The 27,384-nt window shown below is 60.6% G+C and overlaps 1 protein-coding gene across 2 annotated transcripts; it reads left to right on the top strand.

The window, feature by feature from the left end:
• Positions 1–504: 504 nt before the first annotated feature.
• Positions 505–27,384, top strand: MTCL2 (microtubule crosslinking factor 2). 2 transcript variants are annotated; one of them, XM_075109245.1, is made up of 15 exons: positions 505–1,308; positions 9,421–9,645; positions 11,196–11,354; positions 14,020–14,082; positions 16,918–18,150; positions 19,160–19,276; positions 19,460–19,585; positions 19,953–20,183; positions 20,361–20,468; positions 20,741–20,908; positions 21,998–22,249; positions 22,422–22,493; positions 22,852–22,922; positions 23,176–24,625; positions 24,721–27,384. In XM_075109245.1, exons 1-15 carry the CDS (start codon positions 589–591, stop codon positions 24,868–24,870), a joined length of 5,145 nt encoding a protein of 1,714 aa, XP_074965346.1. In that variant the 5' UTR covers positions 505–588; the 3' UTR covers positions 24,871–27,384. The 2 variants fall into 2 exon arrangements, with proteins under 2 accessions (XP_074965346.1, XP_074965345.1); XM_075109244.1 differs by having other exon boundaries at positions 19,157–19,276.

The following is a 27,384-nucleotide window of genomic DNA, read 5'->3' as shown; positions in this document are numbered from 1 at the left end:
CGGGGGGGCCCCAGGGACCCTTACCCACAGGGTACTCTGGGGACCCCTACCTCCGAGGCTGCCCGGGGGACCTGCGCTTACAGGGTCTCCCAGGGGACTTGCACTGCTGAGAACACCCTGGGGACCCCCTTGCGAGAGCTGCCCTCAGATACGTCCCAGGGACGCCGGCATGTCGTCCCCGTCCCCCCCCCACCGGGTACCCCAGCGACCTGCTCTGCCGGCACACACGAGGGGACCTGCGTCCACAGGGATGCCTTAGGGACCCTCACCCATAGGGGCGCGGTGGGGGGGACCTGCACGCACAGGGGGATCCTTTACCCGCGGGGGTGCCGCCCCCCCCCCGGATGCCCCTCTTACACGGGGGATTCCACGGGGGATGCCCGGGGGCGGGGGGCGGCGCGGCGCTGGGCGGGCGGAGGGGTCGCTGTTGCCGCCAGCACGGCCACCGCCCCCCCCCCCCCCCCCTTTCCCCGTCCGCCGCCTTTTGTTCGCCGCCCGTGCGCGTCCCCGCCCGGCGGCGGGGCGGGCCGAGCCGGGGCCGCAGCCGCAGCCGCAGCCGGGGCCGAGCCCAGCCCAGCGCAGCGGGACATGGAGGCCGCGCCGGCGGAGCAGGGCCCCCCCGCACCGCCGCCACCGCCGCCGCTCCCGGAGAAGAAGAAGAAGCCGCAGCGGGCGCCGTCGCCCGCCCGCCCCAAGGAGGTGCCCGGCTGGTCGCTGGCCAAGAGCCGGCGCGGCGGCGGCGGCGGGGGGCACCCGGGCGCGGCCCCGCGGCTGGCGGCGGGGGGCGCGCACCCGCACCCGCGGCGGGCGGGGGGCGGCAAGGAGGGGCGCCCCGAGAAGCGGGCGGCGGCGGCGGCGGCGGCGGCCCGGGCCGGCGGCAAGGGGCCGGCGGGGCGCGGTGCGGTGCGGGCGAAGGGGCGGTGCCGCGGGGCGGAGACGGCGGCGGCCGGGGCGCGGCGGCCGGGAGCGGGGTCCGTGCCCGGGTCGGTGCCCGGGGCCGGGCTGACCGACAGCAGCTCGGAGGTGTCGGACTGCAGCGCCTCGGAGGAGGCGAAGCTGCTCTCGCTGGAGCTGGGGCTCAGCGGCAGCGACGGCGAGTCCCCGGGCAGCGCCCCGCCGCCGCCGCCTTCGGCCGGCGAGGCCTCGCCGCTGCCCGAGGAGCCCTCCATGGCCTCCATGGCCAGCAGCCGCCTGCAGCTCAGCACCTCGCTCGCCTTCTCCGACCTCACCGAGGAGCTCCTGGACGCCGGCACCGACGGGCTGCTCCGCGAGCTGGAGGACCTGCGCTCCGAGAACGACTATCTCAAGGTGGGCACGGCGGCGTGGCGTGGCGCGGCGTCCCGGGGCACGGCTCGGTATGGTGCGGCCTCCCATGGCGGTAGTGTGGCACGGCGTGGCATCCCTGGCCGTAGCGTGGTTCAGCATCCCTGTGCAGGGCATGGCTCAGCATGGCATAGCATCCCTGGCCGTAGCATGGCATGGTGTGGCATCCCAGGGCAAGGGTTAGCATGGCTTGGCATCCCTGCGCACAACACAGCATCCCAGGGCAAGGGTCAGCACAGCGGGGCATCCCAGGGCATGGCTCAACATGGCATGCATCTCTGGGCAATAGCATGGCACAGGATGGCATCCCGAGGCATGGGTCACCATGGCTCAGCATCTCTGGCCGCAACACAGCATCCCAGGGCATGGTATGGCACGGCGTGGTATCCCAGAGCATGGCTCAGCATGGCACGCCGTCCCTGGGAATGGCACAGCATGGCACCATGCCTTGGCATCCCCAGGTAGGACGCAGCACAGTGCAGCATCCCTGGGCATGGCTGGGCAGCACAGCATGGTGTGGCTTGCATGTGGGGCTCCGCGTGGCTCAGCATGGCTCAGCACAGCATGGCACAGCTGGGGGTGGCCTGGCATGCCATGGTTGGGCTTGGCTCAGCTCAGCATAGTGTGGCATGGTTGGATGTAGGGCATGGCTTGCTTAAGGCTGGCGCAGGCCAACTGGACGTAGGGCAAAGCTCAGCTTGGCACAGCATGGCCCATTTAAGCCCAATATCTGGCCTGTCTCAGCACAACAAGGCCCAGCTGGGCATGGTCCAGCATGGTATGGTATGGCTGGGCACTGCTTGGCTCAGCATAGCATGGCACACTTTGTCACAGGGCATGGAGCGGCACAGCACAGGCCAGCTTAGCCAGGCATGACCCAGCTGGGCATGGCCTGCCCTTGCATGGCATAGGTGGGCGCAGCTTGGCTCAGCGTAGTATAGCCTAGCCTAGTATGGCCCGAGCTTGGCATGGCTAGGCTCAACACAGCCTGGGCAGGCACAGCTTAGCAAAGCACAGCTCAGCATGGCACAGTTTTGCTTAGCCCGGTTTGGCATCCTGGGACACAGCATGGCACGACCTGACCCCGCATGGTTGGGCACAGCTCGGCCTGGCACAGGGTGGGATGATCACCACTGCCCTCCTTGTCTGCTGTTGCTGCCAGAGCCTGGGGAGATTTTCCAACTCACTTTTTTCCACCAGTTCCGGTACTCCCCGGGGCCTTTTTCCGGGCGTGCGGCGTGGCTGCCTCCGTCGCGGGCGCGTGGTGAAGCCAGGGCAGATGTGCTGTGTGGGGATAGGGGCACAGAGCTGTTCTACCTCCGGTCACACATCGACCCGATGCACGTTGGCACCTGCTGCAGGGTGGGTGCAGACCCACTAGGTGCCATGTCCCGGTGGGCTGTAGGCATTTTGCACCCTCTGCTCTTCTTCAGGGTAGAGCTGTGGATGAGATGCTTGGGCAGTCACCTGCTGGGGGGCTCAGGGATAGGTACCACGTCTTGCTGGTTGCTCTTCAGATGTTACAGGTTGGAAATCAGGCCAGCTTTCAACCACTGGTGCCGAAGTTTGTAAATGTGTTGGGATTATAGCTATCAGGTTGGAGCTGGGCATTGGGTGACACGTTCAAAGATGCTCAAATAGGCCCTTTATCCGTTAGCAAAGCCCTGGTTCACAGCTGGTGTCCCAAGTCCTGCCAGAATTAGCAGCAAGAGCTTAAGGGCTTTGATTTACTGAGAGCTGGAAAAATACAGATGAGGCCCTTCCAGTTTCCAAGAATGCATGTGCAAACGCTGCTGTTCCCGCAGACAGAGCAATCGCTCCCTCTGTTTCCATGTGATCTTCTTCCCATCAAGCTGCAGGCCTGCGGGGTGCAAGTATTTTACCTGCCTGAGGGATGGCAACTGAAATCCCCCAGCTAGGAGCAGTGGGGAGAGCAAGAGCTGCCGGAGGCATGCACCAAGGAGCGCTGTGAGGATGCTGGTGCCATCCTCCCTTCTTCACTGCGACATCTCCTATGTGCGCTTACGCCAGCGAGTGGGTCTCCTCCCTGATGCGTGCATCCTGCTTATAACTATGTTTCAGCGTTGTACCTCGCTTCTCCTGACGCTTGAGCAGGAGACTGCCAGGGTGGTACCCTGGCTCCAGCTGGGCAGAAGCTGCAGCCAGATGCACACACCCATTGCACTCCAAAAAAGAGGTGGAAGATTTGCCTAGTTTCTCCAGCAAGGAGCAGAAAACTGCTGGGCTTGCAGGATGGTGCTGGCTTGTGCTGTCTGTGCTAAAAACTTGGGGATTTGGGGCCATATGACAAAAATAAAGCCCTAACCCAAGCAATCAGCATCACCTTCCTTGCTGTGCAGCCCAGGTTGGAGAGCAGCATGCAGGGACCCTGCAGAGATGGCCTCTGGCCTCGATAGCTCCCCTCAGGTATGAATAAATCAGACTTATCAGAGGTGACTTGTTTCCTAGGACTTGCCCAAATAGCTGCAAATTAATATATTTTTAATTATTCATCAGAGCCGGCTAAAACCTGGTGCATTTTTAAAGAGAAAAGAGGATTTTTGGGGGTGGAAGGGTTTTGACGATGTTTTGGCACAGAGCAGGCATGCATGGTGCTTTTACACCCATGTGATGCACGCTGGGTTTTGGAGCTTCCCACCAAAGCACATCGCAGCCCTCTATCACAGTGCCAGCTCACGTTGCATCTTCCCTCAGCTGCCATAATAAAATGTACATATTTAAACACGTTTCACCCATTTCTCTTTGCAACCCAGACTTTGGCAAGGCTCTGCCTTCCTTCTCCTGCTCTGGGTGTACTGGGTGGGCTGGTGTCTCCCCGTGCCCCTGCTCCCAGGTGCACATACCTGCTGTGACCCCCCCATAAATGGGTTATTTCAAGTGTTTCCCCAAAAAGGGCCATTTCTCATGTGCAGGTTGGCAGCCCAGTGAGGGAGGAGGCGTCTCGGGTGTCCTTGCCCTGACTCGCTGTTGCTGAGCCGGGCGATGGAGAGCAGCTCCTGGCCCTGCTCAGCGGGCTGGAAAATGTGAGATGCGATACGGCAGCAGCTGCGGAGGGACAGGCAGACAAAGAGTGGGCACAGGAGAGGGTTTGGAGCGAGGGGAGGGGATGCCTGCAAACCCTTTCCTCTCTGTGGGAAGGGGCTTAGGTGAAAGCCACATAATGCTGGGAGCACAGTCCTGCCTGCCCCCTCCTACTGTGGTTTCCCCGCCCCCCCCCCCGCTGCTCCGTGCCCTGCGTCACCCCACATCCCTCGGGGTTTGCATGCATCTCCCAGCTTTGTGGAGAAACACATAGGGTGTGTAGGAGGGTGGGTGCCTCATTTTCCCCAAGGCAGCTGGGCCCCAGCGCATGTCACCAGCAAGGGCTTGCTGAGAGCATCCTGCAGAGGCACCCCAGGCTGCGTGGGGGACCCCGAGGTTGCGTCTGGGCAGCCTGGTTGGCACAGGGTCCTAGCTCTGCTGCTGCTCAGATCCTGCCAGGCCACGGGGGTAGGGACTGTGCTCAGGGGTCCCGGTAGCCACAGGCAGAGCCAGGGCGCAGGGCTCTGCCACGTATCACCCCATCAGCAGCAACCCTGGAAGGGGCTTTGCAGCCTCTTGCTTTTTGGATGCTGCACAATGCGGGTTGTGCTGCAGAGAGCCCCCAGCTGTTTGCCTGTTAATTTATGGGGGCAGGTGTAAAGCTGAGAAATGTTGATGTTTTTCCCTTGCCAATGTGCTATGCTCTCTGCCGAGCGGGAGCTGGCGCGCTGGCCAGGGACGGGGCAGTGTGCAGGCTGCAGCCTGACATGGAGGGAAGGATGGCCGATGTTTACTGTTGGAGCCAGGCTAGAGCTGCTGTTAATGCACATAAAGAAACCCCTGTGTGTGACACGTGGCTATCCTTTACCCATCCTTTGACCTGGTGCACCCCAGCATGGTGCACCCCCTTGCTGGCAGGGGACATGCCTGGGCACCCTGGACAATTTCCTTTAGAAATCTCCTCTGATTTTATTTTTTCCCTAGCAAATTCTATCAAAATTCCCTCTTCTGTCTGGCAAACGCTGAGACTTAATTGAAAGCTGCTGCTTTTGTCCTGTAATCTCGGAGGAAGCAGTGCTTGTTGCTCCTGGACAGTAATCCCCATCCTTGCATGAGGGCTTGCAGGCTCTCCTGCAGGCGCATCCGCTGCCACCGCAGCCCCGGGCTCTGCACAAAGGCATCAGCGCAAAACATACAGGCAGCTTCCACCCTTTCTCCTCGTTAGCACCTTGTGCTGAGGTTTGGGGGTGCGGGTGGGGGGTGCGCATGCAGGCAGGTCTGTGCTCCCCAGAGGGCTGCCCGTCCCCCATGGGCAGGCGGCTGCTGCTTGGCTGCGCCCCACAGCCTGGGGCTGCCAAAGCTGAGGGTGTATGTGCTGTCAGCGGCACAACAGCCAGCCATGTCGTTATTTGCATGATCCTGTTTGGTATCCGTTGCTGCTTTCTGCTTCTAGAAGATAGTGGATCCTGCGGAGGAGCTGCGAGCATTGCACAGCGCGAGTCCCCTGGTCTGGTCTGAGCTTGCTGCATTCTTGCAGGCACCTAAGCCAGTGTGTAAGTCCCCTTGGGCAGGAGATCTGGGGCTTTAACTCTTCTGCTGCAAGCCATGACCGGTCTGATCTGCATTTTGAGGTGTGCTCTGCCATCTCCGCTGGTTCCTCTCCTGCCATGCCGCCGTTCATCACCTTAAAGCTCAGCCCCTTCCAAGTCTTGCCCTTCCTGGAGGAGCTGATGTCCTGCAAGTGGGTGTGCAGACACGGCCATAGCTGTTACCTTCTCCTGCTCTGAAAATGCATGGTTTTTTTTTCTGAACTGGAACCAGGCAGTTTGCAACCCTCCTTGCCACTTCTTAGTTTCCTGAATAATCTCCCCAAGGAGAGAGAGTTTCTCTGAGGTTTGCCCGAAGGTTGAAAGTGTGTTGTCGTCTCTTGGGTTCCTCCATCGAGTGTAACCTGGCTCCTGCAAACACAAGTGGGATGTTTGCTTCTGCACAATGTCAACTGTTGGGCGTTGAAGCAAGTCTCCCTGGACTGCAGATCCCCAGTGTCTTTTCCAAGGCAGGTGACTTCTGGCCTAAAGAAACCATGTAACCTCTGCTGCTGCAGAGATGGGGTGAGCGCGGATGCAGTGGTGGATAATCCTGGAGGATGGAGGGTGTGAGCTGCCCATGGGTGCTGGGAGGCTGTGACTCCATGTAGGGGTGGGTGCCTTTTTCTTTATGGAACAAGTGCCCAAGCCTGGTACCCCCCACAGGCAGTTGTGTTGGAAAGAAGTAATTTATCTCGTCCTCAGTGTTGCCCACCTCATCTCTGTTTCACACTTTATTTAGCATCGCTTATGGTGCTTCATGCTTGCAATGCCACCCCTGAATTTGGGATGTTTCTAGATGATTCCTTCCCACTCCTGTCTCTGCACTCACGTGACTTTATCCAAATGAATTTTTTGCTTTCATTTTGCTAAGTTGGGCATCAACTCTGGAAAACGCAGATGCAAAGGGCGAGGCTCAGTGGCTGTCATGGACCCCGAAGCTGTCAGGGGACCTCTGTGCACCCCATGGGCTGCCTCCAGGAGCTGCAGGGCTCTTCTGCCTGCCACGGGCCAGCCATGGAGGGGGTCAGCTTTGCCATCCTAAGCTCTCTTCCAGTTTGCTGGCACTTCTCTGCTCTCTGATCCTAATCTAGTTATTACAGTTTAGCAGCACAACTTGCCTCCGAGGGGCAAGCTCGGGACAGGCCATGCAGCTGCTGGGCTGCAGCTGCTGCACCCTTTTTTTTGGTGTTACAGGTGAATTCCTACCACTGGAGCAGAGGGAGGCACCACCTTCCCGGCGCCCCCAGTGCCAGCCCTGCTGCAAACTCCCCAGCCAGGCTCCCTGTGGGCGCACCCGCCAAAGGAGCAGCTCAGGGCAGCGCTGCCAGGCTTTCCCCAGGCAGCGGCTCGCACCGGACACTGCCTCCCCCTAAAATAAGCTTGCTACAACCCAAGGTATAAACACGCAGGAGCTCTTACCATGGCAAGCCCAGGCTTCCTTGCAGCAAATGTAAGGTTTGGCTGGGTTCTCTCCAAGGTCCCTGCTCCCTGCCCTGCCCGGCTCCTGCCGGGGAAGCTGCATGGCAAACAGGAGCCGGTACAGTCAGCGCTGGAGTGGGATGCAGGCAGCCCCGCATGCCTCTGCAATCGTATTCAAGCCACAATTCACATGACTTTGGTGGTGAAAGGTTGTTTTCCACCACCCTGTTGCAGAGCGCCTGCTCACCTGCAATGCATAATGCACTTTTTTCCCATGAAAGCTCCTATGGAATAGATCCCATAAACCAGCTCCCCAGGCTGGTTTGGCTTATGGGGGTTTTGCTTGTGTCCCTGGGGCGGTGGCCCTGCCGTGTGGGGTGGGCAGTGCTGGCGGTGGGTTGCCATCGGGGTCGCTGCGCCGGGGTGCATCGCAGCCATTGCAGGGCTGTCTGCTAGCACATCTGGTTCGCCCCTGGGGGGTTTCACGCCTGAGCTGTCCAGGGATTGTTTCTGTCTCAGGCTGTCCCAGGAGCAGCCCCGCTGGGTGTCCCTGGACTACCCAGCTGCCCATCCCAATTCCTCGGGGCTGTTTCTGCCCTGCTGTTGTTCTCGAGACCCCCCAGCAAGAAGCAGAGCGATGGAGGGTGGCAGGACGCTGGTGGCCATGGTGCCACCGGGCTCTGGCAGCCTGGAACAGTAGATAATCCAGGATTGTCTAATTGACGTTCCTTATTTGTTACGTAGTGTTTAAAGCCAACAGTGAGTGACTGTGACTTGTCCCCGCAGCTGCCGCCCCCCCTCCCTGGGCTCGGCTTCTTCTTTCAGGGAATTCTTGCAGCTGGGGCTTTGTCCGGGCCGAGCGAGCGTGGCAGCGAGCGTGCCAGTGCCTGGCAGGGCCAGCACGGTGCTGCTGTCTCAGGCTGTAGGTCGCTGTCGTGGGCAGTGTTGGGAGCAGCAGGGCCCTGTCCCCCTCTGCCGGGGTGGATCGAGGCTGTGCGTCCCTGCTGCCCGTGCCAGATCCTCATCTTGTCCCTTCCTGGGCCGTGCCACGGTGCAAGGTGGCAGTGTGATGCCCCTCGCTTCTCAAGTGGCTATTGCATTTGGCAGCGACGGCAGGTGTTTAGTGGTGGGGTTTTTTTGGCAGGAAAGTAGACCCTTACCAGGATTGTGCTGGGTGGACCGGGTCTTGTCAAGGAGAACAGCTGGTGTGAAGGCTGGAGCGTTTGCTTGGGAGATCCAGGTTGAGACCATGTTCATGGGGACCTGAAAAGAGCTTTGGGCAGCGTAGCTTGTGCGGGTCCCCAGGGACTGGAGGTCCTTGAGCATCCCCAGTGGCCATAGCTCTGTGTTGGGATGTGGAGGTGGCACTGGGGCTGCAGCTTTTGCAGGGGGACCCACAGCAGCATGTGCTGCAGACCCAGAGGAGGCTTTGGGTCAGTGCTGGTGCCAGCAGGACGTCACCCCTGGCCCTGCTGCGACAGCGACGCTGTGGCCCCGCACTGGAGGCTCTCCTGGGCTGGGAGAAGTTTGTCACCATGAGAGCTGATGAGACCAGGAAGGGGTGGAAGGGGGACCCAGCCCAGCGATTGCTGCTTGGTAGCAAAACAAGGGGCAGTCTCTGGTCCCTGGTGCTGGCGGCGTCGCTCGTGTCCCCACATTGCCTCCCCTGTCCTCGCCTGCCATCTCCTTCCCTCGCCTGCCTCCCTGACACATCTTTTCGAAAGACAACCTACGTTTTCCTCGCCGCGGCTGCTGCCTGCACTGCTCCTGCAGCTCCTCTCCCTCCCCCACCTTCCTCTTTCTTTTACCGCAAATATTTATAGGCGCCCATGTTGGCTGTCCCCACCGGGTGGCTGGCTCACCAGTGGGTGATGGTGCCCTGCTGGCTCTGAGCCCTTTTCCTGCAAGGATGGGGCTTGATCTGAGGGGTTGAAGGGTGAAAATGGCTCGTGGGGTGGCAGAGGGCAGGGTGGGGAGGTGTCACAGGGGGAAAAGAGGGGAAAGCAAGCTGCGGGGTCTGTCCCCTCTAACACACATCTCCCTGCAGGATGAGATCGAGGAGCTGCGTGCCGAGATGCTGGAGATGAGGGATGTCTACATGGAGGAGGATGTCTACCAGCTACAGGAGCTCCGGCAGCAGCTGGACCAGGCCAGCAAGACCTGCCGCATCCTGCAGTACCGTCTGCGCAAGGCCGAGCGCCGCAGCCTGCGTGTGGCACAGACGGGCCAGGTGGACGGCGAGCTCATCCACAGCCTCGAGCAGGATGTCAAGGTGAGAGAGGGTGATGTCCCCATCCAGGCAGTCCCCAGGTCCCCCAAAGTGGTTTTTGGCGGGATGTGGACATGGTGGCTGGTGAGGCATGAGAGGGTGGCAGGGGATGTTGGGGTGCAGGGAGCTCTACGGGGTTGTGATGTTTATAGGGCTGTTAATGGGAGCATCATGATTCCCCACTAGCAGTGGTCATATGAGGAGTGGAGAGCAGTGCTTTCAGCTCACAGGTGGTCTGGGCATGGGGGCATTTGGGGAGATCTTGGGGATGGAGAGGGACAGCATTGCCCAAGGATGGGCATCTTGCAGCACCATACATGGGATTCATCCTGTGCAGGCTGGTGCACAGCCCAGCCGTGTGCCCCAGGGTCAAGTTCCCTTATCCTGCACTGATGGGGACAGGACCACTGCCACAGGCTGGAGGAGCAGAAGGACACAGGGAGAAGCAGGGGGACCAGGACCATGGCCACCTGGGAGCTACTCCTCTTGGCCGTCAGGGAAACCTTGCAGAGCCCCAGGCATCCCAGCACACCAGGCTGGGCCAGGGACAAGGGATTTCTGTGGGGTGACGTTGCCTCGCCCTCCCCAGCCGCTGGCCCTCAAGGAGCCGCAGGTGCCCGTGAGTGTTTGCTGAGTGCTCTTGCCGACACGGCCGCTGCCAGGAGAGGGGTGCGGTGGCAGCTGGAGGCGGCTCGGCTTGGATGGGCAACAGCTCAAGTAACTTAGTTTTTTGAGCAGAAAATAGCCAGTCCCAGAGCTGAAATGTGCCACAAGTGTGGGGCTTTAAACCCACCTTGCCCTCCCTGTCCTTGCTGGGGTCCTGGCCCCCTCCCCAAACTGCTCAGCAACCCCTGGTTTGGGGTGCTGCTGCCAAAAATGCCCCCCTCCAGCTTCTCCCTTCCTGGGAAAGAAAGCACAGCCCATCCTTGGGAGGGCAGGGCGTCGGGGGATTGCGGACAGTTTTTTCCTTCCTGTATATGCAGGAGCAAATGCTCTGTGCCGTTAAGCTCCCTTTATGCTTCGGGCGGCCCTCTCGCAGGGATCCGGACGGGGGGCTCTGGGCTGTGCCTGGGATGGATGGAGGCACCCTTCACCCCGGGGGCAGCTGCCAGTTTTTTCCGTAACATGATGCAGCAGCTCGCCTTTCTCCCAACCAGCACAGCTGCTGCCCGCAGCAAGAGGCTGCCTGCTCTGGTGCTGTCCGCCAGCTTTTCCAGCCTTGCGGAGCCTTTTCCAGCCTTGCGGGCCTTTTCCAGCCTCACAATGTGGAGAGAAAAGTACAAAAAGGCAACAAGTGTCCTGCAGTGTCGTGTTAAGGTTGGGGAAGGCAGGGTTTGGCAAGGGAATGGGGGTGCAGCCGGCCAAGCAGAAGCAGCAGTCGTGGCACCTGACAGAGGGGACACACACGGGGCCAGCACAGTGTCTGCTCCAAAGGGAGTAATGGCCTGACGATCTCCATGGGTGCTGCATGAGGACTGTAGGTGCCCAGGCGCTGCGGTCCCAGCCCTGTGCACACCGCAGCCAGCCCGATGGCACCTCCGTTGTGTCCCCAGGTGGCCAAGGATGTCTCCGTGCGGCTCCACAATGAGCTGGAGGCAGTGGAGAAGAAGAGGATCAGGCTGGAGGAGGAGAATGAGGACCTGCGTCAGCGGCTCATCGAGATGGAGCTGGCCAAGCAGGTGGTGCAGAACGAGATGGACAAGCTCCGAGAGGTGAGGGGGACACGGGAGGGTGTCCAGGAGGCGTCCCCAAGGCTCTGCCCATAGCAGGTGTCCTAGCCCTGCACTGCAGAATCCCCCATCCCTGCTTGCATTTGATGAAACCCAAACCGTGCTGCAGATGCTTGCGAAATCCAAGCAGTGCCTGCCCTTGGCGAGGTGTGCTTCATCCTGCCCTATGGGCATGGGGTGGCTCTACCCTGTCCCAGGTGGGCTACAGGACTTCCCCCCTGCAAAAGAGTGACTTTATGTGTCCTCGCCACTTTCTCAGCCCTGGGCCATGCCCAACTCCCACCAGCCAAAGCTCTGCACGATGTGTGGAGTCTGCTGTGTCCCTGGCACAGTGCCTGGTCCTGACCGCATGCTGCTGGTTCAAATCGGGCTGAGCTGCAGGGCTGCATGGCAGTGATGTCCCAGGGGTGTCCCAGGGGTGTCCTGGCAGCGCTGTGGAGCTGGGTGGGTGCACAGTTCCATCTGTGTCGTGGGAAGCCATGTGCCACCCGTGTACCCATACGCGTAGGTGCAGGGCACTCCGTGCCGTGCCAGGTTTGGGACCAGCTCCTGGCCAGGAGCAGTGTCATCCTTGGTGACAGGAAAGGCATCCCAGTGGCAGCGTGGCGTTGTGATCCATCACAGCAGTTGTAACCCACTTCCCTACTGCCCGGGATGCCTTTGGTCCCCAAGGACCCTTAGGAAGCATCGCTGGCTGAGCCATCAGGGCAGCGCATGAGAGGAGACGTGCTATGCCAGAGCTCAGGCACTGGATGAGGACACGGTGCAGGGAGGGCTCTCTCTGCCCCCAGCTGTGCTCTCCTGCACGGCAGGGCAGGGAGCCAGCACACAGCTTGGCATCAACGCGGCTGGCTCCAGTTAGTGCCGGGGCCAGCCCCAGGCAAGCTGCAGGACCCAGCCATGGATGCATCCATCCCCTCTGCCACCACCTTCTCACAGAGTGACACAGAGCAGCGTCACCCCAGACGGGGTGTCTTGTCCCTCCACTGCACAGCCTCAGCTAACAGGCGTGAAATGGGTTTCCGTGCAGCCAGAGAGTGCGAGCTGAATAACAAATGGCAGCAGCGGGAGCTGGGCTGGAGGACTCTCGTGCGTGAAAAACAGACAGAAAAAATGGTTGCTTGGTCAGTGTGCAGGGAGACCTGAGCACCAGCTGCTGCCTTGCCCTGGCAAAAGAGCGTGGGACAGGATAAGGCCCCTCTCTGCAGCTGCAGGAGCCCAAAGGGGATGCTGCTGGCTGGCACAAGACCCAGCACAGCTCAGAGCACAGCTCCCCGAGCTCTCAGGATGGCATGTCCCCAGGCTGTCAAGGGCATTGGGGTTACTGACTGATTGCAAAGCACTAATTAGACAAACGAGTGAGTTAACAGCCCTCCTCCACTTCCCCCCGGCTGCTGGAGAGTGCAGAGCGTGGCAGAGCTTGTTAGCAGCCAAGCCAACATGGAGTGTAGGCTGCGCAGGGCTGGGCTTACCCTCAGGGCTGATTATTTCTCCCTTCCAAGAGGTTTCTCCCATAATTGGATAATTGTCGGGATGGGCACATCATCCCCAAAGGCGCATGCATTTGCCCCTCCGGCTCTACCCCTCCGTGGCATCTCCCAGGGGGCAGGAGAACAGTGGGACCGGTCCAGGTACCCTTTGCCAAGCCTGCTGAATTGAGTTTGGCTGCAACGAGACCCTTAGGCATGGCTACCCCAAGGGATGCACCCAAAGTGGAGCGAAGACAGCTGCCATCTGACCCAGGGTGCTGTGCTTGGGGCCAGCCAATGCCCTTTGCCAGCCCTGGTTCCCAGCACAGTGAGGGTGAGGGATGCCGACGTGGCAGAGCCAGCCCCTGGGACAGGCTCTGCAGCAGCAGCAGCTCCAGTGATGGTCGTGGCCTTAATAGGAAAGCCTGGAGCCCGGCACCTTGGCACAGGCAGCAGCTTACATTTCACAGCTGCTTTCTCTGGCTGCTGGGCCTCAGCGCCAGCTTGGAAGTAGGTCCAGGGTGATCGCATGCATCGGCCAGTGCTCATGGGGGGCTGTGTGGATGTTCTTGAGGGTTTTCCCCCAGCTCCCCTCCCCAGATAACTGGCCCTGCTCTGGGGACCCACGTTTTTCCCCACTTCTGGTCTCCCTTATTGCTCTGTCTGGCCTCCCCATCTGTCCTCTGTAGCCTGGAGATTGTCCCTTGTGTCCCCAGAGTCCCGGAGGGCAGAGTCACCATCATCCTGCTGAGGAGCCCTCCCCATAGCTGAGCGACCAGGATGTGTCCCTTGCTTGGGGAGGAGGCAGTCGTCATCTGCTGCTCCCACACTGGCATGCCCTAGGAGCCCTCTCTTGGCCTGGGGGCTGGATTCCCTGCTCCATCCAGCCCTGACATGACCGTGACTCAGCCTCTCCACGGCTCATTTCCTGCTCACTCCTGCTCTCTCACTGCTCACTTGCCTGCAGGGGGAATTTCTGGCCAAACCTCATGATGTGATGCTTGCCAGTCTGGTTTCCCCAGAGCAAAGGGCCTCAGCCCGCTGGGGCTCTGGTGCTTTCCTGGGGTTCAAAGGCAGCTGGAGAAGTCAGCGTCGATGTTGATTCACGCTGAGTCTGTCTGTCCATGCTGGGGTGCTGTGCCACCGCTGCGGGTAACAGCTCTCTCTTCTCTCGGCAGAATTCCCTGAAGAAGCGGGGCTCTCGCTCCATGGGGAAGACCGAGAAGAAACCATCAGTGCAGGTATCGGCGCCGGTGCGTCGGGGACACACCATGGTGGCCCACCAGCACCCCAGGTCGAGGTGCCAGCTGGAAACTATGCCTGGCCCAGAAGTATATTTGGGCATGTCGGCACCATCCCCCTGCTTGCAGGGCTCTCATGCCTTTCAGAGGGACTGATTGATGTGCTGGGCCGTCCTCACTGTCCTCAGCCACTCCCTTGTCTCATGTATCAATGGAGCATCAGTGGCCAGCCGGTGGCTTTAACCCTTTCCATGTGTCAGGACTGCAGTAAGGAGCTGAAGGACTTTGGCTTTTGCATTGCAAAGCTGCTTCTGCTCTGGGGTTGTGGCTGTTGCAGCCTGCGCCAGCAGCTGTGCTCAAGGGTGGCCCTGGAGCCCCACAGGGTGTGGGGGAGCTGAGTGTCCCCATGGGGAACGGCTCAAGGCTGCGCCATCCCTGCCCCATGCCGGGCTGCTGGGGCAGAGCCGGGGAGGAAGGATTTGCTGGAGGCAGCAGGATTTCAGCTGTCACTTGCTGTTGGGCTGAGCTGCTGTGACTTGCTAATGCTGTTACCGGGGCTTGGAGGGACAGAGCTGCTGTTGCAGGAATAGAAATGCAAGTGTTTTAATTCAGGAAAAATCTTCCTTCAAAGGCAAAAGACCTGAAAGGTTTATTTTGAGGAGCAAATCTGCTCCCCTAAAGCCGGGGCAAGGAGGGAGGCCCTGTCGAGGTGCTCCTGCCATGTGCTGCTGGGAGCATCTTATGGAGGGGACTCTGAGGGTTTCTGGGTGACCTGTGTCACTGCTGGCACAGCCCACTCTGTGCAGCCACGGTTCAGGGATCCCCAGGCCCTCAAAGACTTTGCCCTTTGGTCTTTTATTTATCATTTCCCTTTAACTCCATTGTTGAGAGCCCTTTCAAGCTGGCTGATGGTCCCAGAGTTCTGACCCCCATTTCCCCAAAGAGCAGACTGTGGCTTTGCTCCTACACCCAGCTGTGCCCCAAGTGAGGGGGCTTCCCGGGAGCGCCTCCATCTTCCTGAGGCTGAAATACAGCCCCTCTTCTGCAGGAAACAGACCCCAGCCCTGGGCTGCAGTAAAACCCCCACTCTACTTCCCACATCCCTGTGGAGCTGAGATCCCTCAGCCTTGGGACGTGGGGCTGGATACGGCCCCAGCTCTGCGGTGGGATTGATGCTCCAGGAAGAAGCCACTGCTGGAAAGCAAACCCTGAGCTTCCGTGGGTGCAAATGCCCCTGGACACAGCCCGCCCTGCACACTCCCTCTCCCACGCAGCCTGGCCTGGTGGCCCTGTGGGCACAGATGCTCATGACTCATTGGTAGCTTCCTGGGCCCCTTTCCTGCGCTGGGCGAGCGTTGGTGCTCACCAAAAATGGAGCTGGGGGGTCAGACTGAACACGGAGACCTGCCCTGGACCCCAGGAACACTTGAGGTGGTCCTGGGGATGCGTGTGCCCCTCCAGCGATGCCAAGGGGCAGAGGGACACACTAGGCTGCTGCTTTTTTTTTTTCCCCTGGAAAAACAGGAACTGAGGTCATGTCTGCCCTGGCGGGGAGAGCTGCTTGAGACAGCCCTCCCCTAATCTCCGCAGCTAATTAGGGGAGCACAGCTTTAATGCGTCCTTAGCAAGGCTGTGACTCCGCGCATGAGTGCGGAAGAGCAGCAGGGTGGTTCCTGTGGTCACGGCAGGGCATTTGGGAAATAAAATGGCACCCCGAACTCACAGGACTCCCCCTGTTGCCCCGGCCTCAATATGAGCAGCCCGGGAAATCTGCAGAGTAAATAGCTGCTGCAGGATTTGGTGGGTGTGATCATGGTCATGGCTGGGGGGCTGGGGGGTCAGGAGCACCCAAAGAGGGGGACAGCTTGTTTCTGCCAGCCAAGGAAACAGGAAAGGGGATGTGTTCAGCCAGGCAGGGGACTGCTGGGGCCAGCAGCCACCCAGCCAAAGGGCTCAGCCACCTCCAGCACCCACCCGGGGCTCCAGCGGGTGCTGCGGAGTGAGGGTCGCGTCCCGGCAGGTCCCCTCCAGGCAGTCACCGCGCCAGAGCTCAGAGCACTCAAGTGACCCCACGGCACAGGAAGCTGCAAGCTGGATGTCAGGAAATCCTGGTCCTCCATCCAAAAAGCTTTCCAAAGCAGAGAAACGGTCTGCCTGGGCAAATAGCCAAGATCCTAACTGCTAAAATTTAAAAAAAAACACGTGGTGAAACAGTCCCAGGAAGCAAAGGGGCTTGGGAAGGGACCAGGGAGCTGATGTGGAGGGTTTGCCTGGGTTTTCTGTCCCCTGGCAAGGTGACTGCAGCAAGGACGAGTGCTGGATGAGGGCTGAGACTTCAGGCTTCCAGCTGAAACCTCTGCTTCTCTGCCCCATGATGGAGTATTTGGGACTGAGCGGGAGGAGCAGAGCCCTGGTTGGGGGGTTGCAGCAGCAGCAGCAGCACCAGTTGTTTCAGTGCTTGCTGGTTTTTGGGAGGAAACCTTGTTGGTCGCTTTTATTTTGCCCTGCGGAGCCTGACAGCTTTCCCTCCCCCTCCTCCCTGCGGTGGATTGGGCTGAGACAGGGCTGGGCTCGGACTCTGCATCCCCAGTGGTGGCTCGATGTCCTTCCTGGGGCTAGAGCCACAGGTCTCCTCACCCAGGCATCCCGCCCTGTGTCCAGGCTCTCCCTGAAAGCCTCCAGGATAGATCTCAAAGTTTGTTCCCCTCCATGACCTGGGGCTGCAGCTTCCCCAGGATCACCAGGGTGGGAGAGCAGCCTGTCCCCAGGGCTCACTCGGAGCCACTGTGGCCCCTGGGAGCGCTTTTCTAATGCCCGCACCCTCTCGGTCCCCAGGAGGACAGCGCGGACCTGAAGTGCCAGCTGCATTTTGCCAAGGAGGAGTCGGCCCTGATGTGCAAGAAGCTGACCAAGCTGGCCAAGGAGAACGACGGCATGAAGGAGGAGCTGCTGAAGTACAGGTCCTTGTACGGGGACCTCGACAGCTCCCTCTCCGTGGAGGAGTTGGCTGACTCTCCCCATTCCCGGGAGGCCGAGTTGAAGGTCCACCTCAAGCTGGTAGAGGAGGAAGCCAACATCCTCAGCCGGAGGATAGTGGAGCTGGAGGTGGAAAACCGCGGGCTGCGGGCAGAGATGGACGACATGAAGGGCCAGGGGGACAGAGAGCTGCCGGGGCAGGACACGCGGTTCCTGGCAGGTGTCTCTGGCTGCGGGGACGCGGGGGACACGGTGGCAGAGCTGCGCCGGCACCTGCAATTCGTGGAGGAGGAGGCCGAGCTGCTGAGGCGCTCGCTGCTGGAGCTGGAGGACCAGAACAAGCTCCTCCTGAACGAGCTGACCAAGTACAAGTCGGACCATGAGCTGGACGTGACGCTGTCAGAGGATAGCTGCTCAGTGGTCAGCGAGCCCTCGCAGGAGGAGCTGGCCACAGCCAAGGTGCAGATCAGCGAGCTGAGCGGCAAGGTGAAGAAGCTGCAGTATGAGAACCGTGTGCTGCTCTCCAACCTCCAGCGCTGCGACCTGGCCTCCTGCCAGACCACCCGGCCCATGCTGGAGACCGATGCTGAGGCTGGTGACTCGGCGCAGTGCATCCCCACTGCCGGCTGGAGGGACGGGATGGGCAGCAGCGAAGCCGACGGGGAGGACAGGGTGCCCGGCAGTGGGAAGGTGCCCGATGGTCCCGCCAAGCTGCTCAAGGCCAAGGACCTGGAGACCTTGCTGGGCATCCGGGACCAGGCGACACTTGTCAGCAAAGCAATCGACGTCTTGATTTCAGATGCCAATGGCTTCACCTCTGGGCTGAAGGCTTGCATGGACAACGAGTGCATGGGGGGGCTGCTGGGTGAGGCGGTGGGTAGTGGCAGCGAGAGCCCCAGCAATGCCAAGCTGATGAATGTGCTCCTCATGCGGTTGGGTGTGCTCCAGCAGGACCTGGGCTGCTTCACAAGGAAGGTGGACCACCTCACCAGTGGCCTCAAGGAGCACACGGACTCTTTCCCCTTCTCTGGCCCCGGCAGCCACGACACCACCAAAGAGGGACTGCAGAAGGAGCATGCCTCTGACTTCCAGGTATGGGCTTCTTCCCACGTCCCCTGCAGCTGCCGCCGCTTTATTTGCTGCCCTGTTTCCTCCCGCTTTAATGGAGCAAACCCCGATCCCCACTGTAACCTCCTTCCTGCCTCTCCAGAGCAAAACCCAAACTAACACCTCGCTGCATGCCAGTGGCATCGGGGACAAGGTAGGACTCTGCTCCAACAGAGTGTGCCCAGGGCAGGAGGCAGGGGGCATCCTGGTGCATCCCGGCACGGGCTGGTCATGCTGAGGCTGCCCTGCCCGTGGCCAGGGGCTGTCTGGGCTGCTTCCACCTTTGCAGGGGCTGATGTTTCAGCTGCTCTCCCTTGTCTCAGTGCAACATCCCCAGCTCAGAAGCTCTTTGCTTACTGGGGATGAGCTAGATGGGGGGAGAGCAGCCTGCAGCTACCTGAAAGCAGCCCAGATTGCGGGGACTCTGGTTGCAAGAAGCCTCAGCCTCCAGTGGTACCCAGGCAGGGTAATTTGGTGAGCAAAGGCTCCAGGGCAAATCTACAACTGATGGGGAGCACCTTTGGAGCAGTGTAGAGCAGCTCATGCCCTGCCATCCCCCACCTCTCCGGGGAGGCCAGCTCGTGTTGGGGGCCAGCGATGTCAATGATGGCTGGGGCCGCGGGTACAAGCCCCTTTCTGGAGCACACTCGCTTGTTCAGAGTCCTATTTTTCTGCATGTAGTCCCACCAGCCCCAGGTCCCAGTCTCCCACAGTCACTGCATGGCACCGTAACTGGTGTTTGCACATTTTTTCCCTCTTTCTCTCTTTTTTTCCCCTTTCCCCAAACAATCCAGGCCACGTGTCTCCTCATCCTGTGTTTCCTTTTGGTTTCTGCATTGTCTCCCACCATGGTGATGAAGCTCCTTTTCCTCCTCATCCTTTTTGTTGTCTTGTAGTTCTTTACTGTTTCGGAGACCCATTGTTTTGTTTTCTGGCTTTTTTTTCTTCCCGCTCTTTTGGTTTGTTCTCATTAACTTGCCCACGCATGCAGCAGCCTGATTTTAGGGACGCCGACCCTTACCGCATCCCCCACACCAAGGACATGGACCCCATGCATACCCGGAGCTACAAAACCTGCCGGCCTGAGGAGAACGACTCCTACGCCACCGAGGTACGATGCAGGCAGGAAGCAGTGTCCTCTCCACCAGCAGGGCTGGGGACAGGGCTGGGGGATGGGGCTGTCCCTCTTGAGAGCCAGGGACAAGGGAAGCAGCAGAGCCCCATCAGGGAGGGACATGGGGCGGCGCGGCCAGGCACAGCCGGCCGTTTCCATCCCTTCCCCGGGCTCTTGCAGATGAAGGAGCTGCAGCTGGTGCTGTCAGAGGCCAACGAGAGCCTGCGGGGACTGCAGGAGCAGCTCTCACAGGAGAGACAGCTGAGGAAGGATGAGGTGGACAACTTCTCACAGAAGATCTGCCAGGTGAGTAGGCAGCAGCCCCAATCCCTGGGAGACAGGTTTCCCTTCACCCATGGCTGTGCCATCTGCGGCCCTAGGCTGATGACCTACTTGGGGACCCAGGTGTCACCCAGGACTGCACCCAGCATGCCCCATCTTCAAGGGGCACAGGGGCTGAGCACATTCCTCCTTGCATATGTGCAGCCATGCAGGGCTTCCACCTGCGGTGATGCCTCAATGGCCCTGCTGCCCTCAGCATGCTGCCAGGGCATTGCAGCTCCCCAGGGGTGTTAAATATGGGGCTGGCAGCAGGCTCAGCCCAGACCCTGGGGCAGGGGCACCACATTGCTGCCACCAGCCCCTGTCTTGGAGCCTGTGCGTCTCTTCCCAGCTGAAGGAGGACCATCAGAAAGCGCTGCTGCGGCGGGAGTTCGAACTGCAGAGCCTGAACTTGCAGAGGCGGCTGGAGCAGAAGTTCTGGAGCCAGGAGAAGAACCTGCTGGTGCAGGAGTCGCAGCAGTTCAGGCAGAGCTTCCTCCTGCTCTTCATGAAGCTCAAGTGGTTCCTCAAGCGCTGGCGCCAGGGCAAGATGGTGCACAGTGAGGGCGAGGACTTTTTGGAGGTACTGTGGGCTGAGGGGCTCCCACCTCGGCTGCTGTGGAAGGGGGACCATGCTGTCAGGCATCCCTGGGGCTGTCCCTCGTGCCTACATGTCTTACCCAGGGCTGTTTGGGTGTCCCCCATCCCTGGCCATGGGCTGTGGGTCCCCTTATCACCCCAGCCGTGGTGTCTCCCACAGGTGAACAGCATGAAGGAGCTGTACTTGCTGCTGGAGGAAGAGGAGCTCGCCCCGCAGCAGCAGACAGACAACAAGACATGCACTGGGGACAGCTGGACCCCCAACACGGTGAGCGGGGAATGATCAGCCCCCGCTGCAGCTGCATGGGGTGGGGTGGTGGGTCCTATTGGGGTACATGGCTCGACAGGGATGTTCCCCACTGGCATGTCACCCCCAGGGGTGGTGCCCTGCCCTGGAGGCACCCCTTCTCCCTCGCCCCGGGGGTGGGCAGTCTGCTGGGCTGGGATGCAGAGAGGGCAGCTCCTGTGGGGTTCCACCCTGTTGGGTCCCCTCTGGCATGGGGCCCCAGCTCCCTCCACTCACCCCTGATCCCCTGGCAGCCCAACGAGTGCATCAAGACGCTGGCAGACATGAAGGTGACACTGAAGGAGCTGTGCACCGAGCTGCGGGAGGAGCGGCGCAGCGCCAGCGAGCTGCAGCAGCAGTTCACCAAGGCCAAGGCTGCCTGGGAGATGGAGCGCGCCGAGCTCAAGTGCCACATCGCCCAGGTGGGAGGCCCAGGCACCCAGTGGGTTGGTGGAGCTCCCCCTTGCCTGGTGGGGACGTGGGGCTGGGGGGCTGCCTCTGCCGTGCACCAAGCGCTGGCTATTGGGCAGGGCTGGGAGGCAGGGTGGCACTGTGGGAATCTCAATTAGCAGCCGCTTTGGCAGGCGAGTTTCCATAGCAACAGGGCTGGCACGAAAATCTGACTGTGGAGCGGCAGAGGATGCTCTTTATTCCTCCACTGGGTTTGTCTGGGGTGGGTAGGATGGTACCAGGGCTTAGCATCCCTTCCCAGGACAGGCATCTGGAAGCAGCATCAGACCCTCCATTTCTTCCCCATGTGGGGTGCAGAGCGCAGGTGGGGACTCAGCACCCAGCAGATGCTGCAAGACATGTACAGCTGCGGCAAGGGCAGAGGGTGGAGGGAGGGCAGCCTCAGCACTGGGGGAAGCTCCTGCCTGCAGAAGCAGTCCCATCAGTCCCCCAGCCCTGCCTTCACAGTGATGAGGGTTTTCCGCTCCCTTGCGCTGTGCTGGCAGCAGCCCAAGGCTGCACATCAGCGCTGCTCCCCAGAGCAGGCGCCAGCAGCTCCCAGGTGGGATTTCTGCAGGCAGAGCTCAGTGGTGGTCCCCAATACCCCTCTTTCCCCCGCCAAAAGAGAGCAGAGCTGTCACAGTGGCAGCACCCCAGTTTCAGGTGCCTTCCTGGCTGCCAGCAGCAGCAGCAGCATCAGGGTCTGCTCTGCCAGCCCCGCAGGTGATGCTGCCCCTCTCCAGGAGCCAGGTCCAGCAGGCAGGGTTGCAGGCAGAGCACAGCCAAGCAGGCAGCACATTCAGCCTGTGTCCCGCTGGGTGACCATCTGTCGGGCCGTCTGGTATGACATGGCTGCAAGCCAGGGCTGGCTGCAGCTCGGCTGTGCCCAGGGGCGAGCTGTGCTGCGCAACACAGCCTTGGGGACACACTTATTGCCCAACCTGGGCAGCATGGGACCTGTACTGGGAACTGGGATGCCCGCAGCCTTACCCCTTTGCTGGAGATGTCCAGCACTGTGCTGGAGCCATAGGTCCCTCACAGCCACCAATGTGTCCCCACAGCTGGAGTCAAAGGCAGGCAAAGGGATCACGGAGCGCACACTGCCGGACTGGAAGGTAGCGTTGAAGAGGGAGCGTGAGGAGCACCAGCATCTCCTAGCCGAGTCCTACAGCGCCGTCATGGACCTCACCAAGCAGCTGCAGATCAGCGAGAAGAACTGGAACCAGGAGAAAGTGGAGCTGCTGGCCCGCTTCAAGGAGGAGCAGCAGCAAGCAGAGCAGCAAGCAAAGGACCTGCAGAACAAAATCAACCAGGTATGGTGTACCTGTCAAGAACATGTCCTCCAGCCTCTGCCACTTGCCCTCTGTGTGTCCCCTGAGAGCGTGCAAACACTCTCTGGCCATGCACCAGGGCCAAGAAGCAAATGCTTTTGCCTGCCCAGAGGGGCACGTGTTGCACACGTTGAGTGACCAACACTTTCTCCAGTTGCAGAAGGGAGCCAACCCTTGGGCATTGAAGCACTCTGAAATGGAGAAGCATGGCAGCAACTGGAAGGAGGTGGGCAAGGGAAGGCAGAGGCCTCTCAGGGTGTTCACTGGGCTCAGGTATATATTAAGGGTTAGATGGGAGGTCATCTGAACCCCAAATAACACCTCCTTGAACAGCAAATGAGGCTGCAACAGGGAGCACCAGGGACTGGGGAGAATGAGAGGGTGGAGAGCATGGCTGAACCCCAAGGGCTTCAGTGGGATAATAAAAAGTTGATTTAAAATAGGTGTGGGCACAGTGAGCCCTATGTAGCCCTGGGAATGGGATCCTGGGCCTGGGTGCATGGGGAAGGTGCAGCCCCTGCTCCAGCCCATTGTGTGCTTTGGTCCTGTGCTTGCTGAAACCAGAGCATTCTTCTGTGTCCTAGGCTCTCAATGAAAAAATCACAGACAAAGAGACAATCTCTGAAGCAGAAGCCAAGGGAACCAACCTCAAAAGGTGAGTGCGCTGGTGCCTGCATGGTCCCCAAGGCATGGAGGAGGCTGTGGGGGGCTGTCCCTGGTCTTGGCAGCTTTGGCAGCTGGGGGAAGATGCAGCCATGGTCCAGGATTGTCCTGGAGGCCAAGGGCTCCCATGAGGAGCAGGGCTGGGTCCCCAGGAGGGTCCCACTGGGTGGGAGCAGGGTGCCTCCTGCTGCCCCCTGCCCGCTTGCCCTGTCCCCTTGTGAGCCCAGTCCTCTCTCCCCCCACAGGACCAAGTCCGTTTCCTCCATGTCAGAGTTTGAAAGCTTGCTCGACTGTTCTCCCTACCTCCCTGGAAAGACCACACCGGGGTTGGGTGACCATTCCCGAGGTAAAAAGGCATCTGCAGCCACCCAGCTGCTGCCCAACGGGATCCGGGATAGCACCAGTGTTCCTCCCTCAAACTGTACATATGTGAATATTGAGCAACCTGCCCCCGACAGCCTGGCCAAGGAGAAGCTGGGCATCTCCTCCTGGGACTACTCGAGGGCAAGCAGCCTCTCTGGGCATGACCCAGCCCAGAAGCAAATGCAGAGGAGCTACACAGCACCTGACAAGACAGGGATCCGCATCTACTACAGCCCGCCGGTGGTGCGGCGGCTGGAGGCGCCTCTGGTGCACAACAAGGAGGGGAAGATAATGATTGAACCCGGTTTCTTGTTCACCATGGCCAAGCCGAAGGAGCCAGAGGAGTCAGCCAGCACTGAGAGCACCTACAGTCAGTGGCTGTGCAACTTCTCCAAGCAGCAGCGGGAGCTGCTGGATGGCAGCACGGTGGAGAGCGTGGTGCCGCCGGTGCCCCGCTTCCCCCCATCACTGCACGACCTGGAGATCTCTGGCAACATGAGTGATGACATGAAGGAGATCACCAACTGCGTGCGGCAGGCCATCCGCTCCAGCTCACTGGAGAGGAAGGTGAAAAGCGCCTCCAGCCAGACCGTGGGGCTGGCCCACGTGGGGACGCAGACCATCCAGACGGTCAGCGTCGGCCTGCAGACTGACCTGCCACGCGGCAGTGGCGTGCACAGCAAGAGCTGGTCCCCGCGCAGCTCCTCCCTTGTGTCCGTGCGCAGCAAGCAGATCTCCTCCTCCCTGGATAAGGTCCACTCCAGGATCGAGCGGCCATGCTGCTCTCCAAAATATGGCTCTCCAAAGCTCCAGAGGAGGTCTTCCTCCAAGCTGGATGCCTCCAAGGACAGGAGCCTCTGGAACCTGCACCAGAGCAAGCAGAATGGCTCTGCCTGGGCCCGCTCTACAACCACCCGCGACAGCCCTGTCCTCAGCAACATCAATGACGGCTTGTCCAGCTTGTTCAGTGTGGTGGAGCACGCAGGCAGCACCGAGTCCATCTGGAAGCCAGGCTGCCCTGAGATCAGCCGGGCCAAGCCCGAAGCACCTAAGTATGGCCTCGTGCAGGAGTTCTTCAGGAACGTCTGCGGGCGGGCGCAGAGCCCCACTGCCCCCACAGAAAAGAAGGAGGCCACCGGGGAGGAGGGCAGCAAGAAAGCTGAGCACCCCAGCCCAGCCACCCACCACCCAGCCGAAAACATCTCCCGCGTCTTGAACAAGAAAGTCCTCAAGCAGAGCAGCTGCGAGGACCCCAAGCTCTCGTCCCCCGGCCAGGGGAGTAAGGACGCAGCCCTGCGGGACCCCGACCTCATCTCGGCCATAGCTAGCGAGGTAACGAGGCAGGGTGCCCCCGGGGGTGTCCCGGCATGGCAGGGGATGGGGTGCCCAACCCCTCTAACCCCCCTGTGCCCTGTCTGTCTTTGCAGGACACGGCGTGTGACTGCAGCTCCCAATCCCTTACGTCCTGCTTTGCCCGGCCGTCCCGCTCCACCGTCCGCCATTCCCCCTCCAAGTGCAAACTGCACCCCGCGGACCCCCCCAGGGTGGAGGAGAAGCTGGGGGCCTCGAGTGAGTGAGGACAGGGGGCCGGGGGACGCAGCGTGCCTGCTATCCACTCTCCTGCTGGAGGAGCGCCCGCGCTGACACCCCGTGGGGGCCCCTCTCGGAGGCAGCACGGGCGCATCTGTCTCCTAACCGTCCCCTCGCCCCCGGGGACGCTTACGAAGCAGATGTGGAGCCAGCAGCAGAGGCTGCCGGCAGCCCCGGGGTGCACGGGGACATCCTGCCAGGGTGGCTGCTTCACCTCCTGTCTGTGCGGACACCCAATCCCTCGGAGCCGCTGCCGGCACTGGGGGGTCCTTGCCAGTGCCCACCGCCCTGGGAATGTCAGCTGAGACCCCGCCATGCCGAGGGCTTGCCAGGGCCCCGAGAAGGGGAGAGCAGCTGGGGGAGGCTGCTCATGTTGATAGGGCAGTGCTGGGGCGAAGCACAGCAGGGACGCCCTATGGATGCGATGGATGGAGGCATCATGCTGTGTTGGCCCCCACAGGCGGAGGGTGCTGGCTCCGGCCCCCACGACCGCTGCCAGTGCTTCCTGCCCTGTCCGAGCTCCAGCGCATCCCTGCCAGCCCCAGTTCCGGTGCGGTTGCATCAGCCGCAGGGCTGCATGTGCTTCCCCGGGCAGGAAGGAGGCAGGGAGGGTCCCTGCGGTCACCCCGGCTGGGCTGGGTGTGGGGGTCCTTCCTAGGCACGCTTCCGTTCTGGGGGGGTGCTGCTGAGGTCCTTCACTGCTGGGAAGGGTCCGGGCAGTTCCCCCCGGCTCCTCCAACTGCAGAGACGGAGGCGCCGTGTGCACAGCATGGGGAGAGACAGCGTGTGCGTGCATGGGTGTGCGCACCCGCGTGCGTGCATATCTCCTGCCACCATCCTGAGGGGCCACGGCTGTGCGGCCCCCCCTCCATTGCACCCACCTCCCTGCCTGGGACCACTTGTAGTTATTTGGTCCTCCAAGTGCTGAATATACAGAATATACATATTTCTCTCTCTTTTTTTTTGGTTTTTTTTTGTTTGTTTGTTTTTTCTTCCACTTTTGGCTCTGCCCAACTCCGGACAGCCTGCAATGTAAAACCAAGTGCATTTTAAAAATACCGAAATGAGCTACATTGGAGATGCACCAATTGGATTAAGAGATTGTGGGTTGGGAGGCTGCAGCGTGGGCCACAGTCTGTGCCACACATCCCTCAGTCACTGCCAGAAAAAGCCTTACCCGGGAGGAAGGGGGGCAATGGCCACAGCCCCGAGGCGGTGCAGAGCTCCCAGGGCTGGGGAGCTGTGTCCCAGCCCCACGCAGAGCAGCGTTGCTGCCCCTGTCAGCCCCAGAAGAGAACAGCAATTTTAGAGGAGGCTGCCTGACCTATTTTTGAGCTGCCTGCCAGGGGCCAGGCAGGGTTTCACCCAGATGGAGCTGCCTGCAGGTGCCTATGCCTCCTGGGACTCTGTGCTCTATACATTGCTCCGGGAGCTCTATACATTGCTCCAGGGGCTCTGTGCGTTGCTCTGGGGCTCTGTACACTGCTCCAGGACCTCTGTGCATTGCTCTGAGTCCCTGTACACTGCTCCAGGGGCTCCCTGTGCTGCTCCAGGGGCTCTGCCCATTGCTCTGGGGCTGTTTACGCTGCTTTAGGGGCTCTGCGCAGTGCTGTCATCTTGCAGCTTCGCTTAAAAAATGCTCCGGCTGCTGAAGCTGCTGCCCCCTCCCGTCCAGCCACACGCTGCCCGCAGCAGGCAGGCTGCATCACTGCCACGTCGCAGCCTCCGTCAGCATCTCCGCGACAGCCGCTCACTGCCTGTGTCTCCAGACACACCAGCATCAGCCAGGGCCCAGCAGGCCCAGCACCAATGGCCTTTTGCTCCTGCGGTGTCTGTCCGGCCCCATGGGGACCCTCGTCACCTGGGTATGGGGTGCGCAGGGCAGGCACTGCCAACCCTCACCAGCAGCCGGGGCCAGGCAGCATCATTGCCTGCCACGGAGAAGTTGGGTCCCTGCACCCCAGCAGGCACAGCGCTGCTGCGAGCAATCTCCTGCTGTACATAGATCCTTTCGGGGTGGTTTTTAGCATTTTCATTGATAATTGGGGTTTTGGTTTGGTTTGGTTTGGTTTTAAAGACTCTCTACTTTCGGAATGTGGTTTTTCATTTTTACTGCCTTTTAATTATTTGTAATGTTGGTCAGTTCTGTTGTACTCTGTAAATAGTGGTGCTGGGCATTACCTGCGGGGCTAGGGGCAGGCAGGGGATTCACAAAGGCAATGGGGAAAATTTGCCTGAGGTGTGGAGGTGGCTGATTCGGCCCCAGCCCCAGCACAGCCTCTGCCCCCATCCTCCCCACACGCCAGTGCCTGGCCTGGGGAGAAGCTTTGGGCAAAGCCACGCTTGCCCCGACCTGTCCTCCTGCTTCCTCTTGTCGGCCCATGCCAAGGTCGCATGAAGGGCACCTTCTGCCCTGATGACATGCTCCCTGCCCGTTCCGTCCTGCACCCCTGTACCATGCCTGCTTGTCATGTGATGAATAAAGGCCTTGCGACCCCTCA

This window comes from Phalacrocorax aristotelis, chromosome 13, assembly GCF_949628215.1.
Source record: "Phalacrocorax aristotelis chromosome 13, bGulAri2.1, whole genome shotgun sequence".
In the NCBI taxonomy this organism is placed as follows: domain Eukaryota; kingdom Metazoa; phylum Chordata; class Aves; order Suliformes; family Phalacrocoracidae; genus Phalacrocorax; species Phalacrocorax aristotelis.
The sequence above is the reverse complement of the archived record's forward strand: the minus strand, read 5'-3'. Positions and strand labels throughout refer to the sequence as shown.

Excerpts from the sequence above, each read along its gene's own strand:
- MTCL2 (XM_075109244.1), top strand. The coding sequence starts at position 589 with ATGGAGGCCGCGCCGGCGGAGCAGGGCCCCCCCGCACCGCCGCCACCG. Across the intron at positions 1,309-9,420 it reads CCGAGAACGACTATCTCAAG|GATGAGATCGAGGAGCTGCG; the intron begins GTGGGCACGGCG and ends ATCTCCCTGCAG. Across the intron at positions 11,355-14,019 it reads AGATGGACAAGCTCCGAGAG|AATTCCCTGAAGAAGCGGGG; the intron begins GTGAGGGGGACA and ends TTCTCTCGGCAG.